This window comes from Venturia canescens, chromosome 7 (assembly GCF_019457755.1).
Source record: "Venturia canescens isolate UGA chromosome 7, ASM1945775v1, whole genome shotgun sequence".
NCBI lineage: Eukaryota > Metazoa > Arthropoda > Insecta > Hymenoptera > Ichneumonidae > Venturia > Venturia canescens.
The window spans coordinates 15,157,222-15,177,914 of NC_057427.1; the positions used below are offsets into that span (position 1 = coordinate 15,157,222).

Sequence of the window (20,693 nt, forward strand, 5' to 3'; positions counted from 1 at the left end):
TTTGGCAGTTATTGATTAGTCGTTATAATAAAGGTTCTTGAAACTAAATACCGTTATTTAAATTAAATACAGAATTGCTGCCAATAGCAAATAATATATTTTCGTGGTAAATAAATAATATTTTTGGTGACAATATTTTATTTTGATGGGATACATGGAAATTACTCATGAAAAATATGCAATATTTTTCATGAGTATGCAATACTCAGAAATATGCAATATTTTTCATTGGAAACACGCAACGTACTTGAAACAAGTAATTGACTTTTATTCCAGCAATCGCATTACTCTTCGGTATAAAAATAAAAAACTTTAATCGAAAAAATTTGTATTCCAGGAAGAAGAAAGAAATTACTTTCTAAATTAAGATTGTACATTTTTTTCATTTCGAACAAAACATACTTTGGCTGCAAAAATTCGAAAGCTCTGTCGAAATTTTTATTTAGTCAGCCGAATTAAATTGACGCATTGTTTGTAGTGAACATGCAATCTCGTCTATTAACGGTCCATTATTTTTAAGAAATTTATATTTGTTTTCATAAAAATATTAAATTTATGTCAAAAACATATTTACATGGAAACAATAATGAATTACTAGATAATATACAAGTAATTCATTTATTTGCATTAAAAAAAAGTTACTTGTTTGAAAAAAATTTTTTTAACAGTGTACGAATATCCAACGATACGATTTTTTCGTTGACGCTCAATCCGCATAGGTATACGCAGCTACTGCTGATCCAATTTCCGTTGACTTATCACCAACATTTCCTAGTTATGCACTCCCATATGAGAGCGACAAAATATCGCCGGCAGAATTGGCATAACTAATGAGGCCGAATAGTACGATTTTATGGAGGAGAAAATATGGAATTATTTGAACGGCGTGGCAAGACACTATATCGATTCGTTGAGGTAATTGAATCGCGAAATTATTTCATTCGTATTTCAAAGAACCGGAGGTGAAAATGAGGTAAGAAAATGAGGTTCGAATCTTCGTGATTTTTCGAATGATTGGATTTCGTATTGGCGGTGCACGCTATCGCGCTGAATGACAGTGAAAATGTTGTGAATTTTGAATTCGTTCGCGTTCGATGCAGCGTTTTTTTAACCTCATTTCCAAGATTCCGATCGTTAAATCCGACGCGTTTCAATGCCAAACATAAATCATGAAGAGCCGATGGAATAAAGCTACCGATGTGTACCCCGGCATTTGTGAGATCGTAAAATTGGCGGGACGGGGCTTTTTCACGGTCAAACTTGGAGCTAATGGTGGGAGATAACCGTGGCAGACACAGACGTCGAGCGCGCGACGATGAAGCCGATGAACGTATAAAGAAGCCTTCGTGGATGGGAAGCTGTGACATTTTTTCATTGCCCATCGAGCACTGCTCACCTTAGCCCAGGGAAAGGAAATGGCGGAGCGTGAATTTCTTACATTTTCGTCGAGCGGACTTTTTCTACTCGTTGTTTTGCCGAGCATCGTTGTTGCCTCCGTGAATCGTGAGTATAAAAATTTCTCAAAAAGAGACAGTTTACAAGTCTGTTTAATTTCGTGTCAATTATGACGATAGGATTTCCTTCGAATCGTTTTAATAAAAAAATTTCCGTGTTTTTCAATGAAGCACCAAATTTGTTTGCATTGCGTAAATATCGATTGAGTAATGACGAAAGCTCGAAGTCAAATCCAACAAAGTGGAAGCCACAGAGACACAAGAAATTCGTGTCAACAAAAAGATTTTTTTTCTCAATAAATCGATCGAGGGACAGCGAACTTTGAGTGTTCATCCCGATCGATAAACTCTCTGTTTTTCTCAAGTTAATTGTGAGCAACGAGTCAAATACAATTGTGAACAACGAGGCGGTAGTACGAGTAGAGTTTATTCGGTAAATTGAGGCGATTATTTGAAGTTTCAAAGCGATTCTAACGGGCGGAGAACAGACCGGAAATCGTCACGTTCTTCTGCGGACGGGAGATCCTCGAGAATGCCGAGAATTCGGAAAGCATTTAACAACGAATCCCCGCGGTTTTACCAACGCGCTTCCCGGCGAACAGTCGAATATAGTACGTCGACATAAAATACCAAGTGGATTCGATATACATGTATGCATATGGGGGAAGAGAAAGAGTTGGAAGAAAGCGGTGAGGGAAAAAAGAGGAAGGGAAACTCCCGGAGGGTTGGGACGTGAATGAGGCTAAGTCTCGCTAACGCAGACAGAAGCCGGAAGTTATTAAACGAAATTTAGTGTTAGCCGTTAGCCGAATAGCCTGGGATTTTTCTTTCCCAATTATTCTTTGTTTTTTTCCATTTTTTTTTCTCGAATCACGAAACGTTTCCCACTTCCGTTTCATGGGTCCACATCGGCAGGAAGCTGTACCCGTGAAAACAGTGGCAAAGCTTTCCTGACGATGGAAATTCAAACTTCGAGATATTCTTTTTCCCCATTTCCACATGAAATCGTAAAACCAACGACGATAAATATGTTTTCGCGTATATATAGCGAAGGGATTTGAATAGAGTTAACAAAAACTGCGCAAATTCGTGTCACCAAAGTGACGATTTAATGTCGATAAACAATACTTATCTCATCCCCTGCAATAAACGAGACATTACGTTACAACTGACAGTTAGAAAATAAATAAAATCAATTCAATATTAGTGCGAATTCACTGGAACGAGATGTAATCACATGTTTTCACCTCGAATACATTTTATTAATGATGAAACGATGAAATTTATTCGTGTGGAATAAATTTTGTTCCACTTGAACGGCCTTAATGGTAAATATATATATATTTTTTCCTTCAATATGCTTCGTCAAAATTCACCGCACGCATTTCGCAATTGAACTGCATCGCTCGAGTCTTCATTACAATAATGGATAAAAGTACAGAAAATATGATGGAATACGTTCGGTATAAAATGACACCATTGACTAGTGGCTCGCTCCGTGACTCCGGTCCCGAATAAGCTGCTACAGTTCAATTACTTTTGTTAAATTTTTCTTTCACACGAATTATGGAGTCAGATAAGCCACAGAGTCGCGGATAACCTGAGCGAAGGTCGGTCAATAGTTTGCTACGACTGCTGAATTTTCGAGTGAATATCCATTCATCAATACGTGTATAACGTCTATACAGATATTCACGTATACAAAGATAAGAGAGTTTAGGGAATGATGAGGCCAGGGATATTGAGCGGGCGGCCGGGAGAGGGAGCGCAATGCTTTTTCCCTAACTCGTGCCATCGCAATCGACCGCGTTACCACGCCACCAAATTTACAATTCAAACTAACCCCAAACCAGCTCTGAAGGGAGTCGGCAGGGGGAGGGGAGTTGCAAGAGCAAGAGGAGAGGGAGCGAGAGTTCCCATAATTTTGTTTTATTCCAACATTCGGACCGAACAGTCGGGAAAGTCTATGGGCGGTATACGCGAGGCTGAGCTCGACCCCCAATAAATACATTCATCGTAAATGCTCCGCCAATATATTCTCTATAAAATATATATCCATCTGTATACATGCATACTGCGGTGTGTGTTGTGCGTGTATACACAAAAGCTCTCGTGAACGAAGCTGCGAGCCATTTTAGCCCCACGCCCCCCCCCCCCCCCCCGGCTCTCGCGGCCCGCTCGATAGGAAAGCTCTCGTCTTCGGATTTAAAAACGAAATACAAGCCGCGTGAAAGTTTATTCGATGTGAAAATCGTGTTGCATAATTTATACACATCCACTCGTTAAGCTTTTAAATTTAACACGGCCAAACGAGATTTTATTAGATGTGTGAGAATATAACGATGAAAATTCACGTTTATGGATACGGAGAACAATAAAGGGATTAGTCAATATTTTTCGTAGTTACCAATGAATATTTACCGCCTGTCTCGTTCCACTTTATGAATAACGGGATAAAATTCAACCCCGGAAAAATGATGTATCGGTGAGAATTTTATTCGCTTTTATCGTTTAATCCCCATTTTTCACCAGATTCATTTAATTATGAGCGCCTTCATTGAATATCCTCATCGAGCATTTGTTTCTATATTATTACATTATGAAAAATGAGACGCCCAGCATATCCCAAAGAAAAAAGCACAGGCCCCGCGATCGTACTTTCGCTTTTACTCGGATAGTTTTTCGGCAAGCGATTACCATAAAAACACTTGGTAGTAATATGGTGCTGATACACTAAATAACGATAACTTCAACGATGGAAAAGCCTCGGCCATCCGGCCATCTACGAGTACGAAATAAATGGCGATTCTATTGAATTCCAAATTCTTCCATCGCGACGATTAATCCACCCCCCTTCGAAGCGTGCATTATTGTACCTTTTGCTACGGAGAGGGGGGTCAGACAATTTTTGGGAGAACGGAGTCAAGCTCCGCTATTGTTATGACTCGTATGTATCGGGGCGCACAGGATATTTTATGTAACGAGGAGCGATGTTGACCGACTAAATTTTATGACCGATTCACTTTATAGCTGTAGAGTGGTTGTGAAAAAGAAATGATAGCCTAATGGAGTTATTTGCTATTTACTCTTTGGGAGGTGAAAAATAGTTGAATGCTTTTGGAGAGCCCTCTTAAAAGTTCTGCTGAAGCTGTGTGAAACGCCCTCTGGACGGGGAGCCGAGAACATGCCCTCATATTTTACGAGTCTTTGCATACGCTCTGACGACTATATAACACTCCGGTATTATATTATATGAGCTGCTAGATATTGAATCGTGAGTGTGAAAGCTTTTCGGCAGGGAGGATTGCGAAAATTCCGATGACAACGAGGGCCGCGAGGAGGAGGAAGAAGGAGAGGACCAGGGGTGGCTCTGCTGTAGGGTATGCGGGCCAAAGCATCAGCATATCATCATGACCATGTACCGACTCTGCTTTTGACATATCTATTACGCGTTTCCGAATATATAGAGGCGACTTCAAATTCTATGGTTGAACCCCGCGAAGGAGGAGAGGCGCGGGCGCAGCGGTCCAATTAATCAGTCACCACGCGTAAAACGAGAGAGAGAGAGAGAGAGAGAGAGAGAGAAAGGGAGCAAGAGACAGAGGACGAGAGAAAGAGATGAAACGAGTTCCACGGCAAGCAAGAGAGAAGACTGATATTATAGTCCTATTGCCATTCTCGTACGACCCCCCCCCCCCCCCCTCCTCCTCCTCCTCTCGGCCCTGACGCTTCTCCCTTCTCTTCATGCCTTTAGATTGCGGGGATTGTGTTGACAGAAAGCCGCCAGATCCATTTTCACGGCCCGGATGAGCATTGAATTGCACGTGAAGAATATACCCATCGGCGTTGCGAGAGAGTCGGAGCTTTTCTTTTTTTTACGGATATCCGGTTAACCCCACTGGCAACAGACAGTCCCCTGGCGTTCAATATGACGCTTTTAACGCTTCGTGTAAAAAAAAAATAGCTCGGTATTGTCGAAAGGATTTTAAAAAATACAAATACCACGGCGACGAGGTTCCTCTCTCAAATCGGTCTTGCGCGTGCGACAATGGACTCGCCAGAGTGGAGCGAAATTAACTCTTATCTTTTTAACGGAGCCCACTCCGTTTTGGTACCTTCCTTTTACTCCGTTGAGTTTTTCTCCTTTCGGAAGCTCTGTAAAGACAGACCCTGCGAAAGGGCATTTCGAAATTTGTGCTTGAATTTCACCATGATTTTCTGCTCAGAGCAAACATCTGTTGAGGGTGCTTCGGTGTTCAGTGCCAAATTTAATATAATTATTTGAAACTCTTCCATGATGCGATCCTACCCTAAAAACATTGTGATTTTCGAAAAGAACGGAAGAGAAGGCCCCCGAAGGGGGCGAGGTAAAATCTGCTGGGTAGCCAGCCATCCAAGAACTTCGAAAGTGGTGTCAACTTATTCCTCATTCCCAACGAACAATGCTCGTATACAAGCCAATCGAAAATTCGATGAAAAAGTATTATTGGAATGAGCGAAGAGAGTGCTCGATGCGCAAATCGAATTGCGTCCGCCGCGTGCATTTATCCATGATAAAAGAGCCAATAACGTGGTATTGGCCCGAAAATAAAATTGGCTAGGGCGACGAGCACCGCGCGCTCATATCTCTATATTTCGTTCGGATTGCCGCGTTGTAATGTCCCACTGTCTCTTTTATTCTCCCCCTTTGCTGTCAAGCTCCGAAAGAAAATAGTCCACAGCCTCATCTTTTCCGACTTCACAACTCATCCAATCAAAAGTTTCGTCATTACAAGGCATCGGCTTATTGGGATTCCTCGGTCGAGCCCATCCGGGATCCTGAAATTCTTACTGCCGTCGTCAGCCTTGTATTCTCCCAAGCTCTTCTTGCCTCATCCGACCTTACACTCTCTTACGACAAAAGTCCTTAGTTAAAGACGAACACGCACGTAGATGCAGCCCCTTCGTCTTCTTACCAAACAGTTGGCATTTTTGTTTTATCTCCGCGCAGCTAACTCGTGTACCACAAGCTCACTGCTAAAGCAATTGTGCCTCCTCGATAAGAGTGCAGGAGCGAAGAAAGAGAGCGAGCAGCATGCATTCCAGAACTCGAAGAACACTGTTGCCTGTTTCAGTAACTCTAAGAGTCTATTACCGCAAAGGAGTTCTCCGTTCTACTATCTTACGATACAACATTGCAAATTTATGCGGTGCTATGCCTTCCGGCATTCCGGTAATACACAATGCGAGATATCTCTCTGTAATGGAAATTGATGGTCTGAAAGGGTGAAACGTTGGAGGTAATAAAACGTCAGACGACGTAACCGACTTCGCGAAAGTGTAGACCTGCGAATATCCATTCGGTCGCTTTCAGCAAAGTCGGATTTGTTAATTTTCGACTTGACAAAACCCCGTAAAGACGCGATGGTATAATGGAACCACTAAAAACTGAAAGAATAATTGAAAACAATTTTCCACCTGAAACATTGGAATCTCGAGGTTGCCGGAGGGTTTTAAGGCGTTTTTTTGTTTCTCAAGTGGCTGACGTACCGTGTGGCAAAGCTTCGATCAATTCACGATTCGCCCGTGTGGTTGGCGGCCATGATGCCGTACCGCGCGAATTTCCCTGGCTGGTGAGCATCACGAGAATGGGCGGACACTTTTGCGGTGGCACAATCATCAATTCTAGATTCATTCTCACCGCTGCTCACTGCTTGTGCTCGTAAGTATAATATGAATTTTCATATTTTTTTACATTCTTCGTGAAACGTTCGATCGTGTCACTTCAATGCGCTCATTGGAGCTTTCATTTCTGACCTTTTGTCGAATTGAGAAGAAATGAAAAAAAAAAAAAAAAAACATCGAGTGGGCGTCAACAAAAAAAAATATTTCGTTCAACTCGTCAGAGCACAACTTCGAGCTCGTTTTAGCGAAACTAAAAGAAGATACTTTAACGCGTGTTTGAGTGAACCGTGGAAGGAATCCATTCAGGACTGATTACGAGGCGCACCCCATTCGCGTTTCATTTTCCTCGTTGCATAAATCGGCTTGGGACAGAAGCTTGCGCAACTTCGGGGATCTCGTGTTTCACGTCGTCGTCATTTACGTTATGAGAAAACATTGCCCGCACTTGCCAGTTTTCGTGATAGTTTCATCGGCGATAATGAGATTAATGAGTTACGTTCATTACTGTCGAACGGCGTAACCGCTGCGTAGAAAATAAAAAAACGTATATTTCGTTTTAAACTTAACAGCGTACGTAGTAATGATGTCAATTATCGACTCGCTTATTTCATTAAACATCGATCACTCATCGACATACAGTATCAAGTTGCTTGTTAACTACATTGGGAGACTCGTGTTTGGAGAATTCCCATGGAAAATTATCAATGAACTTTAATTCTAATGATATGGCTTCCTTGCTACTAGAAACAAGGCGGGTTAAGGATGCACAAGCGCGAGGGTTGTTTTTAGATAGCACTCCAATTTTTTCATGTCTTACAACCCAAGATTTTTTTTCTACGCCTGCGCTATTTCAAGAGCCTTTATCTACTGTTTGGTTGAAATATTAACAGTCGAAAAGTACAGAAATTAACGTGTCGCTTATAGCCACAATGACTTACTGGCCCCTTCAACCATCCTCAACTCTAAATTTGATTTACATTTCTAAATTAGATGTCAAAGATTAAAACCATTTCTTATGTGAATTGAATCGCGGGGAATTTAACAGTGCCTTGTAAAAAGGGGTTAAACCGCCATCTGAATTAGAAATATTGAGTTGGAAACGCCACATGGTTATAGAACTTTGAAATTTTTGAAATTTTGAAAATAATGCTTTTCTACTAATACAATGCTGTATATGAACGACCGGGGTCATTCTTTTGAAAAAATATGGAAAACTGTCGACTTAGTACAACGCGCGTGCACATCCTTAATGACGATCGATTGATTCACATTGCAACCAGAATATACTCGCTGTTCGATTCTGAGAAAAACAAATATACGATAAATGGGACACACAAAAGACTTATTAAAATAATGAAAGAGTAATTTATTCGTTAGCTTCTCGTAGCTGAACTCGTAGACAACTGAACAAGGCAAATCGATAAACAAGTTGGCAAGGAGATACAACATGACAATACACAAGTACCCAAACTTCACATATATGAGTAAAATATTATGAAAATCTGCAAGGCTTACTTCAATGTACTCCAAACCAAAAAGATTCTCTTAGCTCGAGTCGATAAAGGTGTCGATGTCGACGGTATAAAAGTTCTGAGGAACAAACGCGCGGACGTAAAACACCCGATTAAGGAGGAACATCAGCTTGAGAATAATGGTGATAGCTTAATGAAACTTTTAGAATACATTTTTGGATATATTTTTTATAGCCTCTCGAATTTTTAATCCATTTAATTCAGCCACTTTTGAGTAAATAATTTTCAAACTTGGAATATTTAAGGAGTTTCGGTACAAAAGTCTAATGTTAAGAAATTGATCAAATTTGGTGATAATGTTCTTCAACATCAAGTGCGAAAACACAAATTTTTTCAAAATTTTCTTCTAATTAGTTATCGAGTAATTACGCATTAAAGCAGATTTCTTATGCCCGGAATGCATAAACACTATGCTTATACACGTGAACTTTAGTGATTAATTACTCGATAACTGTGTAGAAGAAAAATCTTAAAAAATTTGTATAGTAAAATTTGGCACTAAAGAATATGTTCACCAAATTTTATAAAATTCTGAACTTTTTGAACTTTTAAATTTTTTCAGCATGGATTAGCATGGCAACATTGTATCGCCTGTACCGAAACTCCTTAACACCTACGTATAGGAAATAATTTCACAGGCCTCATCTTTCCATACTCAAAAACAAATAAAAAATGGCGATAGGTTAGAAAAATAGTACTATTCGACAGTTTGAACTCTAAAGAACATTTGTGCAAAATTGGAGGTCGTTTAATTCTGCCATTTTGTTTATATTTCACATAGATACCACCAAAAAATGACCTATTTTTAGAGGCTAATCCCGTATAAACAAAGCAAACCCGTGTAGCCTTTTAGATAAAAGCAATCGAATTCGTATTTACATAACCTCACTTAACGGGAAGCTGATGTTCCTCCTTAAAGTCGTTATACGATGAACGATTGGCGATTGTGAAGATCGCGATCCCGCGAGCAATCGAGTTGGGAGCGGAGAGCCTGGAATTATCCCTGAAAATAAAAAGTAACAGGAGAAAGGGTCGGTCGGTGGAAATTCGCAAGTCTTGCCAGGTGATTTCTATTGTTCATTATACCGGTTGTCATCAGTTTTAGTGTTAAACCACGCGGCTCATCGAGGAGATGTACGAGTTTAATCGGCAACGTTCCGTTCAGGATGGCTCGTATATCAAACATTCATCGCACACGTTTGAGCATACAGAGGAGCACACACGGGGTGCGTTATACGGTCACAGACACACTCGCAATCGCTTTTCGTAAAGCACTCTGTGCGACAGTGTATAGCGTAGTGGGATGAAAGTCGTCCGATTAAACGGTACAGGGCACTGCGACGCGTAGCGAAGCTTCGTTCTCTTTGGTCCCTGCTATTTCTCATCGCCGCTTGTTTACTTCAAGCCACAGAGCGGTGCGGCAAAACGCGCAAGCAACCCGCTGGGTCGAACCAGAAGGGGCGACGTTTCAACGGCTCTCTCGCTCCCTCCTCCCTTTCTCTTCTATCTGTCCGCCTGGCCGCTACCTCGTTTGCTGGTTTGGCCGTCCCGTAAACCGTGATTGCGTGCACGCTTTTCACGTTACGAAACAACTCGGTAATTGCTAGCAGCAACTGGGCAAAACGCGTCGCAGCCAAGTTCGAACAAGTCCGCTACACACCACGGAGCGACACTAACACGCACTCGCGGATACGTACACCTTGCAAAATTTCACTTCTCTTTGTCGTCGCCGTGGCAGCTTTTCCGAGGATTTCGCGCGTCCATTATTATCTCCGCTTTTAGCTTATCCTTTTCTCTCCATCCGTCGATTAAATTCCGTACACGAGGAGTTTCAGACTGCTTTTTGTTTTTCATCATTCTTTGAGAACACGCGCAGCTTCCGATATATCGTCGCTCGTTTACTCGCTCATACGAAAGCTTTTCAGCAGCTCTGCCATAACGAGCAGGCTCAGAATTGACAGTTGCCTATCGGGAGCGGATATCCGTTTTATTTTGTTTTGTTTTTTTTTTTCCCCATTTGTTTGTTATATTAAAATCATGCGAGAACTTGAAAATCCCTTTGGAAAATGGAAAACGATGAACTCGTTAACGGTTGAGGGATAATGACTGCTAACGCCAGTAAAACGTACGGGAAGTTAATTAAAAAAGGATTTTCCTGGCAAATGTAAAGATACGGAAATATATGCTACCATCCCATATTGCAAACTTTGTCTCCGGCAAGATTACCTTCCCGTAAGGACTTTCTCGTGCACCAGGCATCGTACAAAAATAGCCGCTCTGGATTATATAGTTTTTCCTAAATACTTCGCGCAACGTTATTGCGATAATAATTCATTGACTTTCGTCCTGTGGAAAAGCGTTCATCGTCGACGCTAATCGCGAACGTCCACTTGTTCGAAATTTCGGAGCTAACGATCCACGCTGAGCTGAGAAAAGATTAAAAATTCCCTGGGAAAATTATAAGCTTTTTGAGACCCGTTGAAACTGCTGAATCGAACCTGATGAGGGAAAGCAAAAAATTCCATCCTCGAAATGTGACGTCATTGAAGTTATCCAGCATCCTTTGAATTCCGAGAGTGAAATTCGATATAATCCCACATTTTTATTCTCTCTTCTCCCTTTCAACGTCAAGTGGCACGACATCGATACCGCCCCGTCAACTTCGAGTTACTCTCGGCGAACACAATCTGAAAGGACCCGAGACACCAGCCTCAATCGTCGAGGGCGTTCTCAGCGTCAACGTACATCCGGGACACAAGTGCGGACAATACGTCGATGACATTGCTATCTTGGAATTGGCCAGGACAATCTCTTGGTCGGACAGCGTCCAACCTGCTTGTTTACCCAGTGGCAGTGGCGAACCAGGCTACACCGGTTTTGGGGGTAGCAATGCAGTCGCTGCGGGATGGGGATGGCTCGGCGAAGACAGATCTCGAAGTAAGTAGACGGCGAGCCAACCTAAATTTAACCCTTCGATGGTCGCGTTATGAGACTCTCTCTCTCACACATTTTTTTAAGGAGGGTGGATCGCGACGATACAATGTTGCCATGCTAAACCATGTTAAAAATATAAAGAATTTCATAAAATTTGGTAAATGTATTCTTTCAAAATATGTAAGACGATATAAATTTTTTTAGATTTTTCTACTGCATAGCTCTCGAGAGTAATCCCTTTTTATAAAGCAAGGTTGTGACGCGTGAATTAGCTGTTCATTGTCATTGCTTTTCCGCGATTCCGATTGGTTCTTAAAACACGATCATTGTGGCGCTAAATTCATTCGGGAAAAACAACGTTCACTCGTCCTGTCAAAATGACAGCTTGGAGTTCAAACCGTCTTTGACATTTTGTCGATATCGTTTTGCTCGACTCGATTTCTCGAAAATTCTTCGAATTGGACACTCTTTCAATAGTTATTAATGAGTTGAATTATTAATCCGCGTAAAAATAAATAAAAAATTACGCTATGCAAGAAGATGACGTGCGCGGAGTGCACGTCTGTGACTCACCTAGTTGAGCGCTAAAGTTCACCTGTATAAGCATAAAGTTTACATATATACAGTTATACAACTCGTGCATAAGAACTTCGATTTAACGCTCGATTATTCGATAATCACGTGGTAAAAAAATTTGAAAAAAACCGTACTTGTCTACTTGATACCAAAGAACGTTAACACCAAATTTGAACGAAGCTGAAGTTTCCAACGTTGGAGTCCGACGAAATGAACGAAAAAAACGATTGAAATTCACCAATTTTTTATTTCACGAATCGTTCGGTGCAGCTTGAAAAACAATGAATCGCAAATTTGGCAGGGAACAAAATAGGAGAATTACTGGAATTATTGGAGAGTTTTTTTCGATAATTTCGTTGGACTCCAACGTTGGAAACTTCAGCGTCATAAATTTGATCAAATTCTGATTATTTCGATTTCGTGATCCACCCTCCTTAAGGTACAGGGAACTATCTTGAAAAATGGGAGAATAATCTAATTTTTTTCTACCTGTCAAACGATTAATATACTTTAGGAGAGTGGTCAAAACATTATTAAAAAGTAAAAAATCCGGAATAAAAATTGTTTTTTTTCGTACTGCCGGGTAGTGTGAAACTTTCTTTTACTGCGCGACCAAAATCGGTTGGTGAGTACGCATGATTCGGGTCGACTGGGCCGCTGTCCAGTATTGTTCGATGCGGTTGGAGGGTTGGCTGTTAGAGAATCTCTCATCAAGCGACTATCGAAGGGTTAAACTATAAACGAGAACCCCTCGAGAAAGATTCAGTTCCTTTGTTTTTGGGTTTACCAAGTTAACCTGAAAAGATAAAGAAATTCTGACGAATAATGCGAGAATTTAAAAAATTGGTGGACATTTGATGGAATGGAAATTTGAGTAGGAAACAAATGGTTGCCTCGCAGAAGATTGCTCTCGGTTTCGAGTAACTGCGAATGATTTTTTGGTATTTTCTCTACTGAAAATCTGAGATTGCAGAGTGCCGAAGAGAACTAAACTTTCTGAGATGTTTAGCGAATCAAATAAAAATTCTAAGCTAAAGCAAGGAAGCTTCCAACGCGAATGTTGATGAAAATAAAACGTGAATAACTTTTGCACGCTTTTTTTGACGCAGACAAACGAACGGATATTCTACAAAAAGTGGATGTTCGAGTTGTCGAGAATGACATTTGCAGAGAGTGGTACGAGAGTCAGGGTAAAAAGACGAGGGTCGATAGACATCAGATGTGCGCAGGACACGAGGCTGGGGGCCGCGACACGTGCTGGGTAAGAGTGCTAATTTCATTTCATTTTTTCGTCGTTATTTCCTCTTCATTTCCGTTCACGAAGTGCAATCTTTCAATCCTAATTTCTTTACCCCTGTGCGTCATGCACTCGCTAAATAAACATCATTTTCTTCCTGAATGCTTTCACCAATTTTTCTCGTATGAGCCTCACTGAAACTTCATCAATTTTTCGGATATTGCTGAAAAAAGTACACGACTATAATTGAAGTATCGAATTTTTTACATTAATCATTCCCAGAATAACTGTTCCTAAAACCGTTATTTTTTCATTACTTCACATTCTCATCCTCCGGTGTTTGCATTTTCACGAGATTCCAGAAATTCTCTGGCCCAAATTGCAGGATTTATTAAACATTTTTTGTGAAAGTTATTCTGCAAACCTATTTCTTTCAATCAACTGCCTTAACCCAACAAACATTTGCTCCATCATAATTTCAAATTTTTTCATTGCATTATTAATCGTAACTCATATTGAAGAAGCTTAAATTTGGAATTGAAGTTAGCAATGACCATTAAGGAAGTTCACGCGAATCTAATGGAAATCGAAAATTCCAACTTTAAGAGTTGAAATTTGGAAATATGTTAGAAATCTTATAATATCCCGGAATAATCATAGGATCTACCGTCCAGTTGTCGAGAAAATAATTAACGAAAATTTTATTTTTTGAAAGGCTCTTATGCCAGGCACACTTCCTGTGCGACGATGTGTGTATTTAAAAAAACGATCCTCCCAAATTTAAAGATCCAAAATCAAAAATAAGAAAATATAATGTTTTCAAATATCAATGATGTCTTGAGAAAGCCTTGTTACCGGTGAAAATCACTTGGGAATGAAAAAAGAAAAACACTTGTTTGAGATTAACGAGTAATAACGACATAAACGGTGGAAGGTTTGACAACACCATGAGCCAGCTGGTTTAAAATATAGATATACATACGCACATAAATAGAAAATGGTTGTTGTCACATTTGCTTGACGATTTAACTGCGAAAGTATTTTAATCATTATCATTATATTAAAAATTTATCAATCTCGACAAATAAGTTACGCATTATTTGAATAATTGCGAAAATTAAATTTATTCGTCTCTTTGATCATCAAAAGAACAAAAAAGTTCAGATGATTTTTTGAATCACAAGTAAATCTTCCTTTAAATGAGTATTTTATTGATGATCAAACAGACGTTTGAGCTTTCGTTATTTTCCTGAAACTTTAGCATAGTCAGCAATGCATTATGACGAATTTGATCGTGTATATCGCCATAGCAATTACCCTGTATGTATTTCGGTTATATAGGCGGACAGCGGCGGCCCTTTGATGGTCGGAAGTACTGTAGTGGGCGATGGTACAATGGTCGTCGGTGTAGTATCGTCGGGTGTCGGTTGCGCAAGACCACGACTTCCGGGTATATATACAAGGATCTCGGAATATATTCCCTGGATCACGCAACAAACGCTTTTCAAACGTTGAGAGTCATTCACATCGATTTAAATTAAATTTACGGTACAACGAATTTTCCGGTACAGCTCCTGACAGTTCGACAACTTCGAGGACCGTCAAACCTCTATTTGATAATACGTTTCACTGATCAATAGTGCACTGCATCGAGGTGAAGACAAAGTTAGACTCTGTAAGAAAAGACCAGTCAACTATTGACTCTCTTTTTAAAAATCTTCAATATTTATGGAGTCGTGGTTGTTGTGATTGAATTATAAAAAGGATAGAGATTTTTTGAGAAAACGACTCTCGGGACGTGGGCAAACCGACAATTTTATTCGAAAAACTATTGCTTCGATCTCCACTTACTCGAAACTTTGAAACAACACAATTTTATGAATGTTTCAACGAAACGTATGAATCTCGATCTAGTCATTTTACTAATTTTTAATTAATCGTGTAAGTATTTGTATTACGACAGAAGAAACATTACCAAAAAGTATTATGCGTTTGGTTGCGAACACAGCTGATATGTATATATAAGAGCGGGAGTATGATAAGAGCGGGAGTTGAATAAATAATCGTTGGAAATGATTTGACAACGAAGTCGTTTTGCACTCTGGAGTGAATATGATTTTGATAAAATTACAGAGAATTCATCAAACTGGACTAACGAAGAGAAACATTCGGACAATTATTGAAAAATATTCCACGCGGGTATTGCATGCAAATTATTTTTGATTATGCGTTCTACGGAGTTTATGCATCAACGAATATCATCATAATGAACGGTTGCTGGTTATGAATAGTTAAAATTCCATACATCAAGTGCTTGGTTGGGAAAGACCTGATGAAACTGTCGAATCGTCACGACTTTTTTTGAAAATATAACAATTTATGAGTTGAGTGCATCTGCAGTTTAAAAAATGTGAGATAACTCCAAATTAACCACCACCGATCCGTCTTTCGGGCCCAAGAAAAGTGGCTGAATGGCCAAGTTTTTGTTCCTGGTGATCGCGTGTTTTTTCCAACACAGATTCTCATAGCTGCGTTATATATTATAAGGGAATGTGTAATAATAAAAATCATCATTGATTCAAGTAAACTGCAGCCATTCGCCCAAGTTCAATTTCTCGTTCTTAGTCAACCAGGGTGTGAAAATAGTTGAAATCATTAAAAACTGTAAACAATTTAAGGAATCAGTCAACACCGAAAACCATGGGAAATCGCAAAAATATTGTATTCGTGCGAATGAAAAATCGAGCAGCCGATTCTTCTTTTTGTTGACCAACTTCGATGAATTGCATCAACGGATTTGCTATTTTCAATGAACAAAATTACCAGCAACGGAATCACTTTCAGTTTTCCTGAGTCTGTGAATTTCACCAAAATTCTGAAATGAACTTTTATACCGCACAAAATATACGGCACAAACCAAGATTATGAGTTCTTTGAGGAAATATTGCATGTTTAAGTTCTTAAAAAAGTTAAATATGTTTGGACATGGAAAGACGGTACTCGGGAAAGCCTCAATGACCTACATCGGTGCAATGTTCCCTCACCGTCCGAACTCGATACACAAGCTAGTCGCGATGATTGGACAGAAAGCGTATTAAAGCCCCAAGCGACACGTAAAAGTTTCAGATCGTTCGTCTTCGAGTCCCACGTGAGTAAGCATGCATATTTATACGACCAACATATTCTCTATTATTTACGGTTAATACGAAGCGACAATAGCCCGACTGTGATACAAACTGCTCTTAATTAACGCTGAAAAATCGATCGGCAGACTCCCTGTCACGCCACAAATTATTAACCAATAAATCAGTTTTTGTTTTGGTAAAAGCTCATCGATTGGGTGGGTCCACCGGACGATAAAATATTCACGGTGCACCCAGGGGCTTTCGACGGAACGTTGAAAATATAAAAATTCCAATCACGACGCTCCAATATTTGTCAGCAGAGAAATTAATCACGTCAAACAATTAAGAACCAAAAATACTTTGCAGAGTGTTCATCATAAAAACCAACAGGACTTCCAGGAATGAAATTGAATCATATCGAATTATGTAATTCGTTACCATTTATTCTGGCGATTACGAACGTTTCTATTTTCGAGAAGAACTTTTCGTCACCTGTCCCAGATTCGCTCAGTTTGTCCTCGATATTTTTGAACCAAGCATCAATCTTTTTTTCTAGTTTTTTTAGCTACTGAAAAAATTCACTTTGATTCGTGCTCATTCGTTCATATGAAATTAGTTCATAGCACGAAGAAATTTTAGAGTGAAAATCTGTTTGTTCACCAAATTTTCCTTTTTATTTATTTTTTACAGACTTATTAACATTCCATTTACAACCTTCTTGCCTTTCGAGCTCTCAATGGAGTCCATGTTACTCTGGTGCTATCAGTTACAGAGATTATGTTTAATCCCCCCATCTGCAAACCTTTAATTGAAGACTGAAAAAATAAAAAATAATTAATAGAAGGCAGAAATAAATTTTCTTTCCAATCGTTCGACACCTGAATTAGAAATAATCGAAGTAACACAGGCTCTCTTGGCAAACGCTTCCTTTTTATTTTTGATGCATAATTCTCGTTCATTGACAAGTGTAAATGCAAGCAATTTACAAGGCAAATTTGCAATGTTTCTCGTTCAAGAGTTCGTTCAGCTATCAATTTAAAAATAAATAACTTGCAATATATTCGATTGTACTATGATAAAGATTTGTTTTTTTTTTTCAAGCTTTCCTAATACTCTATTCAGGCATAGAACTTTTAATATTTTTTTGAAAACTGGAAGTTGTACTAACCATTCTGCCGGGTCCAAGTCCACGTACCCTTACTCTCACTGTTTTAAACCCTTGCTCTAGCGCTTTCTGTAAGAAAAAAAATCTGATCAAATTTCTCAACACCAAGATCTCTTAAATAGAATCAACTTTCTTTCAAATACTTTCGATTGCAAAAAATATCCTCATCACATTTGCAAATTTAGTTTTGAATGCTCATGGTAAATATTTAGAAGTGCGACTTTTCTTAAAATCGATGCAAGAATTTCTTTTTTTTGAAGTTGTTGATTGGACAATAATAAGTGATATTCCTTTGGGAGAGGCTGACGTTTTCTATAAAAACCATAAGTTATGGGGTTTCGAAGTTGTTGGAAAAGTGTGATGAAATAGGGTATTTGAATATTTGGGAGTTCACGCTAGGACAGGCAGACACATGCACACTCTAAGCCCACCCAACGATTCCGCACATACATTGAAAGTGCTCTGAACCCACACAACAATTACTAAAATTGGTATTATAAATAGAGTGTGCTATTAGAACAAAAGAATTTTTCAGCAAAGATTTTACATTTTCAAGAATTTGTCCATGAAATTTGTTATTTGAAGTATATCAGGTTCAAAAACATTGGTGTACCGTGCTTAGGGTGATCGCAGTTGCCTGTGCAGCAATGTTTGTTCCTTTTCTAGCATTCTTGAAACCTTCTCTACCACAAGAGTGCATGATTTTCAGAACACCTGTAATCCAAATTAATCATTATAACTGGAAACCTGTTCTCGGGACAATAAGATACATAAATTTTATCATAGAAATATATTTCGCATTTTTAACTCATTCATTTTTTTCAATTTTAAAAATTTATTCTTGTTTTCCATTGATTATACGTCAAGTACACTACATAATTGGCTACTCCCAACCAAGAGTTTACTTTGTATGAGTGAAACAAGTGTTCAAAATATACCTTTCGTACCCTTTCCAGGTAGATAAAAAACCAATAAAGACCAATTAATGGTTAAGGTTTACTCCACTTTCTTTCATTTCAAGACTGTCTAACAGAACCGAATATGTCAACGCAAACAGCAAATTGTGATTAACCAAGCATTTGTTGGAAGTATATCCAACTATCATTTTACCTTTATGGTCGGTCAAACCAACGATAGTATTATTGTGAGAAACTCTTATATGAACAATTGGTATTTCTTTGAAAGGTACCCCATTAAAAAGCCTGTTGGGTGTATTTTCATCAGGGAACAAATCAGCTCTGTAATGAAAAAATAATATATTTCATTGTTGCGATTGACTCTGACACCTTTTTTGTTAAAATTTTGAAAGGCATTCTTGTACACGTGGTATTTTTTGACAAGTTAATAAGATTTTATTTGTGAGAATTTCTAAATGCAGTATGATCGAGAAAGCCATTGGCTCTAGTAAAATATTTCTCCACAGTTAAATAGATATTACAACGAGAGACAAAACAAAACCATTGGCCATATTCTTATATAATGATAAAATTTGCACCGACACCCTTAGAATTTGATACTTCTATTTTACTTGTAGCGAATCTTTAAAAGTGGAAAATTTTTTTAGGTTATGTTGTACATGTCATTTTTTCGTTATAAATAAATCAAGTCATTATTATATACGAAATTGAAATAATTTTTATGACATTTTTCGTAAAATATTATGAAATGACATTTTCATGAGGAAACTGGAGAACTTTGTCGAAAAATGACGAACATAACACCTTTGGCTTCCACGAAATATGAGTATAGTAAATAGAAGAACATTATTTACTTGATATTCGAGTAGTCTATGTCAATGTGTTGTTCACCCTCAGTACCTTCATCGATTTTGGGCATAGAATTCAACATCATTTTACGATCTTCAACCTTTTGTAATTTTGAAGTTGTGTGAAAACTGTTGATTGCGAGAGAATTAAAACCCCCGAGTTTGTTCGAATTCAACGATGCCAGGTTCGAATGAGTTGGCTGAATCAGTGGAACTTTTAATAATTTTATTACGGACCGCAACATTTTATAACTTTAAGTTTCTTCCAAAATGAATGATTCAATTAAAAACTAATATGAAGTTCGGATAGAAATATTTGGACGAAACAATCGTAACACTGCTACTGCTCGTCTAGCAGACGCTGCTAGAACGCGTATAATACGGCGAGCGTAGTCAGGGCGCTTTTTCATAGTACGTGTGTATTACACAGAACTCAGCCGAGCATGCAGTTTTCGTTCTTGTTAACTAACGCGTAAGCACATTTACACTCTACCGGAAACATTGCCGGGATTCAATTTTACTAGAATTATTTATACCAAAATTCATTTATACCCAAAAAATCAACTCCCATAACATTGCTACCATAATCACATACTACTCCGTGACAACTCCACCAAACGTAAAAATTCATTTTGAAATTTTTATTTAATTTTGATTGTACAAATACCACATAACAACTCTCTACCAGAAGCACACTCTACGAAAACATTTCTATTGATAAATGTATAAATTGCAACGACTGTTCAAGGAAAATGAATAATTTAAAAAATGTCTACCGCTCGTGACATTACGTCACTACTTTATATTTGTTGATAAAGTAGGTTTTTCAGGTCAACAATTTTTAACAAAATTAAAGAAATATTAATCTCAATTAGAACAATGTTATAAATGTATTATAAATTTTTATTAGATGATTTCAATTTTTTCACGATTCAATGCATACATGTTTTGCATTGATAGAATTATGGCAATCGGTCGGAGTAGAAAAATGTGATATGAGAATATTTTAGAGTGGACTTTGGATAATTTGTTTATTAAAATTAATATTATGTTTATTCTATTGGATTATGTTTATTATATAATTATAAAGTAAAAAAAAAAACGAAAAAAAATGGAGAAACGTGCATATCAGTAAAAGGCACAGAAACACAACGAAACGAATATTAGAGTTGAAATTTAATGAAAAATAAAGATTCGTTTGTTACGTCCAAAAGGAACGTCCAAAAGGGTTAGATTAATTC

General features: G+C 38.5%; 2 protein-coding genes across 2 annotated transcripts; one reads left to right on the forward strand and one right to left on the reverse strand.

Moving 5' to 3' along the window:
• The first annotated feature begins 1,295 nt into the window (after positions 1–1,295).
• On the forward strand, positions 1,296–15,696 carry LOC122413685 (clotting factor G beta subunit-like). Its single transcript, XM_043424201.1, has 5 exons — positions 1,296–1,503; positions 6,972–7,155; positions 11,283–11,587; positions 13,270–13,421; positions 14,739–15,696. Exons 1-5 carry the CDS (start codon positions 1,416–1,418, stop codon positions 14,910–14,912), a joined length of 903 nt encoding a protein of 300 aa, XP_043280136.1. The 5' UTR covers positions 1,296–1,415; the 3' UTR covers positions 14,913–15,696.
• Positions 15,697–17,173: 1,477 nt separating this feature from the next.
• On the reverse strand, positions 17,174–19,829 carry mRpS11 (mitochondrial ribosomal protein S11). The gene is made up of 5 exons (XM_043422930.1): positions 19,459–19,829; positions 18,798–18,925; positions 18,301–18,401; positions 17,691–17,756; positions 17,174–17,337 (listed from the first exon to the last, which is right to left on the reverse strand). Exons 1-5 carry the CDS (start codon positions 19,695–19,697, stop codon positions 17,230–17,232), a joined length of 642 nt encoding a protein of 213 aa, XP_043278865.1. The 5' UTR covers positions 19,698–19,829; the 3' UTR covers positions 17,174–17,229.
• Between the last annotated feature and the right edge of the window lie 864 nt (positions 19,830–20,693).

Excerpts from the sequence above, each read along its gene's own strand:
- LOC122413685 (XM_043424201.1), top strand. The coding sequence starts at position 1,416 with ATGGCGGAGCGTGAATTTCTTACATTTTCGTCGAGCGGACTTTTTCTA. Across the intron at positions 7,156-11,282 it reads GCTGCTCACTGCTTGTGCTC|TGGCACGACATCGATACCGC; the intron begins GTAAGTATAATA and ends TTCAACGTCAAG. Across the intron at positions 11,588-13,269 it reads CGGCGAAGACAGATCTCGAA|ACAAACGAACGGATATTCTA; the intron begins GTAAGTAGACGG and ends TTTTTGACGCAG.
- mRpS11 (XM_043422930.1), bottom strand. The coding sequence starts at position 19,697 with ATGTTGCGGTCCGTAATAAAATTATTAAAAGTTCCACTGATTCAGCCA. Across the intron at positions 17,757-18,300 it reads CTGCGATCACCCTAAGCACG|AAAGCGCTAGAGCAAGGGTT; the intron begins GTACACCAATGT and ends TTTTTCTTACAG. Across the intron at positions 17,338-17,690 it reads GACTTGGACCCGGCAGAATG|TCTTCAATTAAAGGTTTGCA; the intron begins GTTAGTACAACT and ends TTATTTTTTCAG.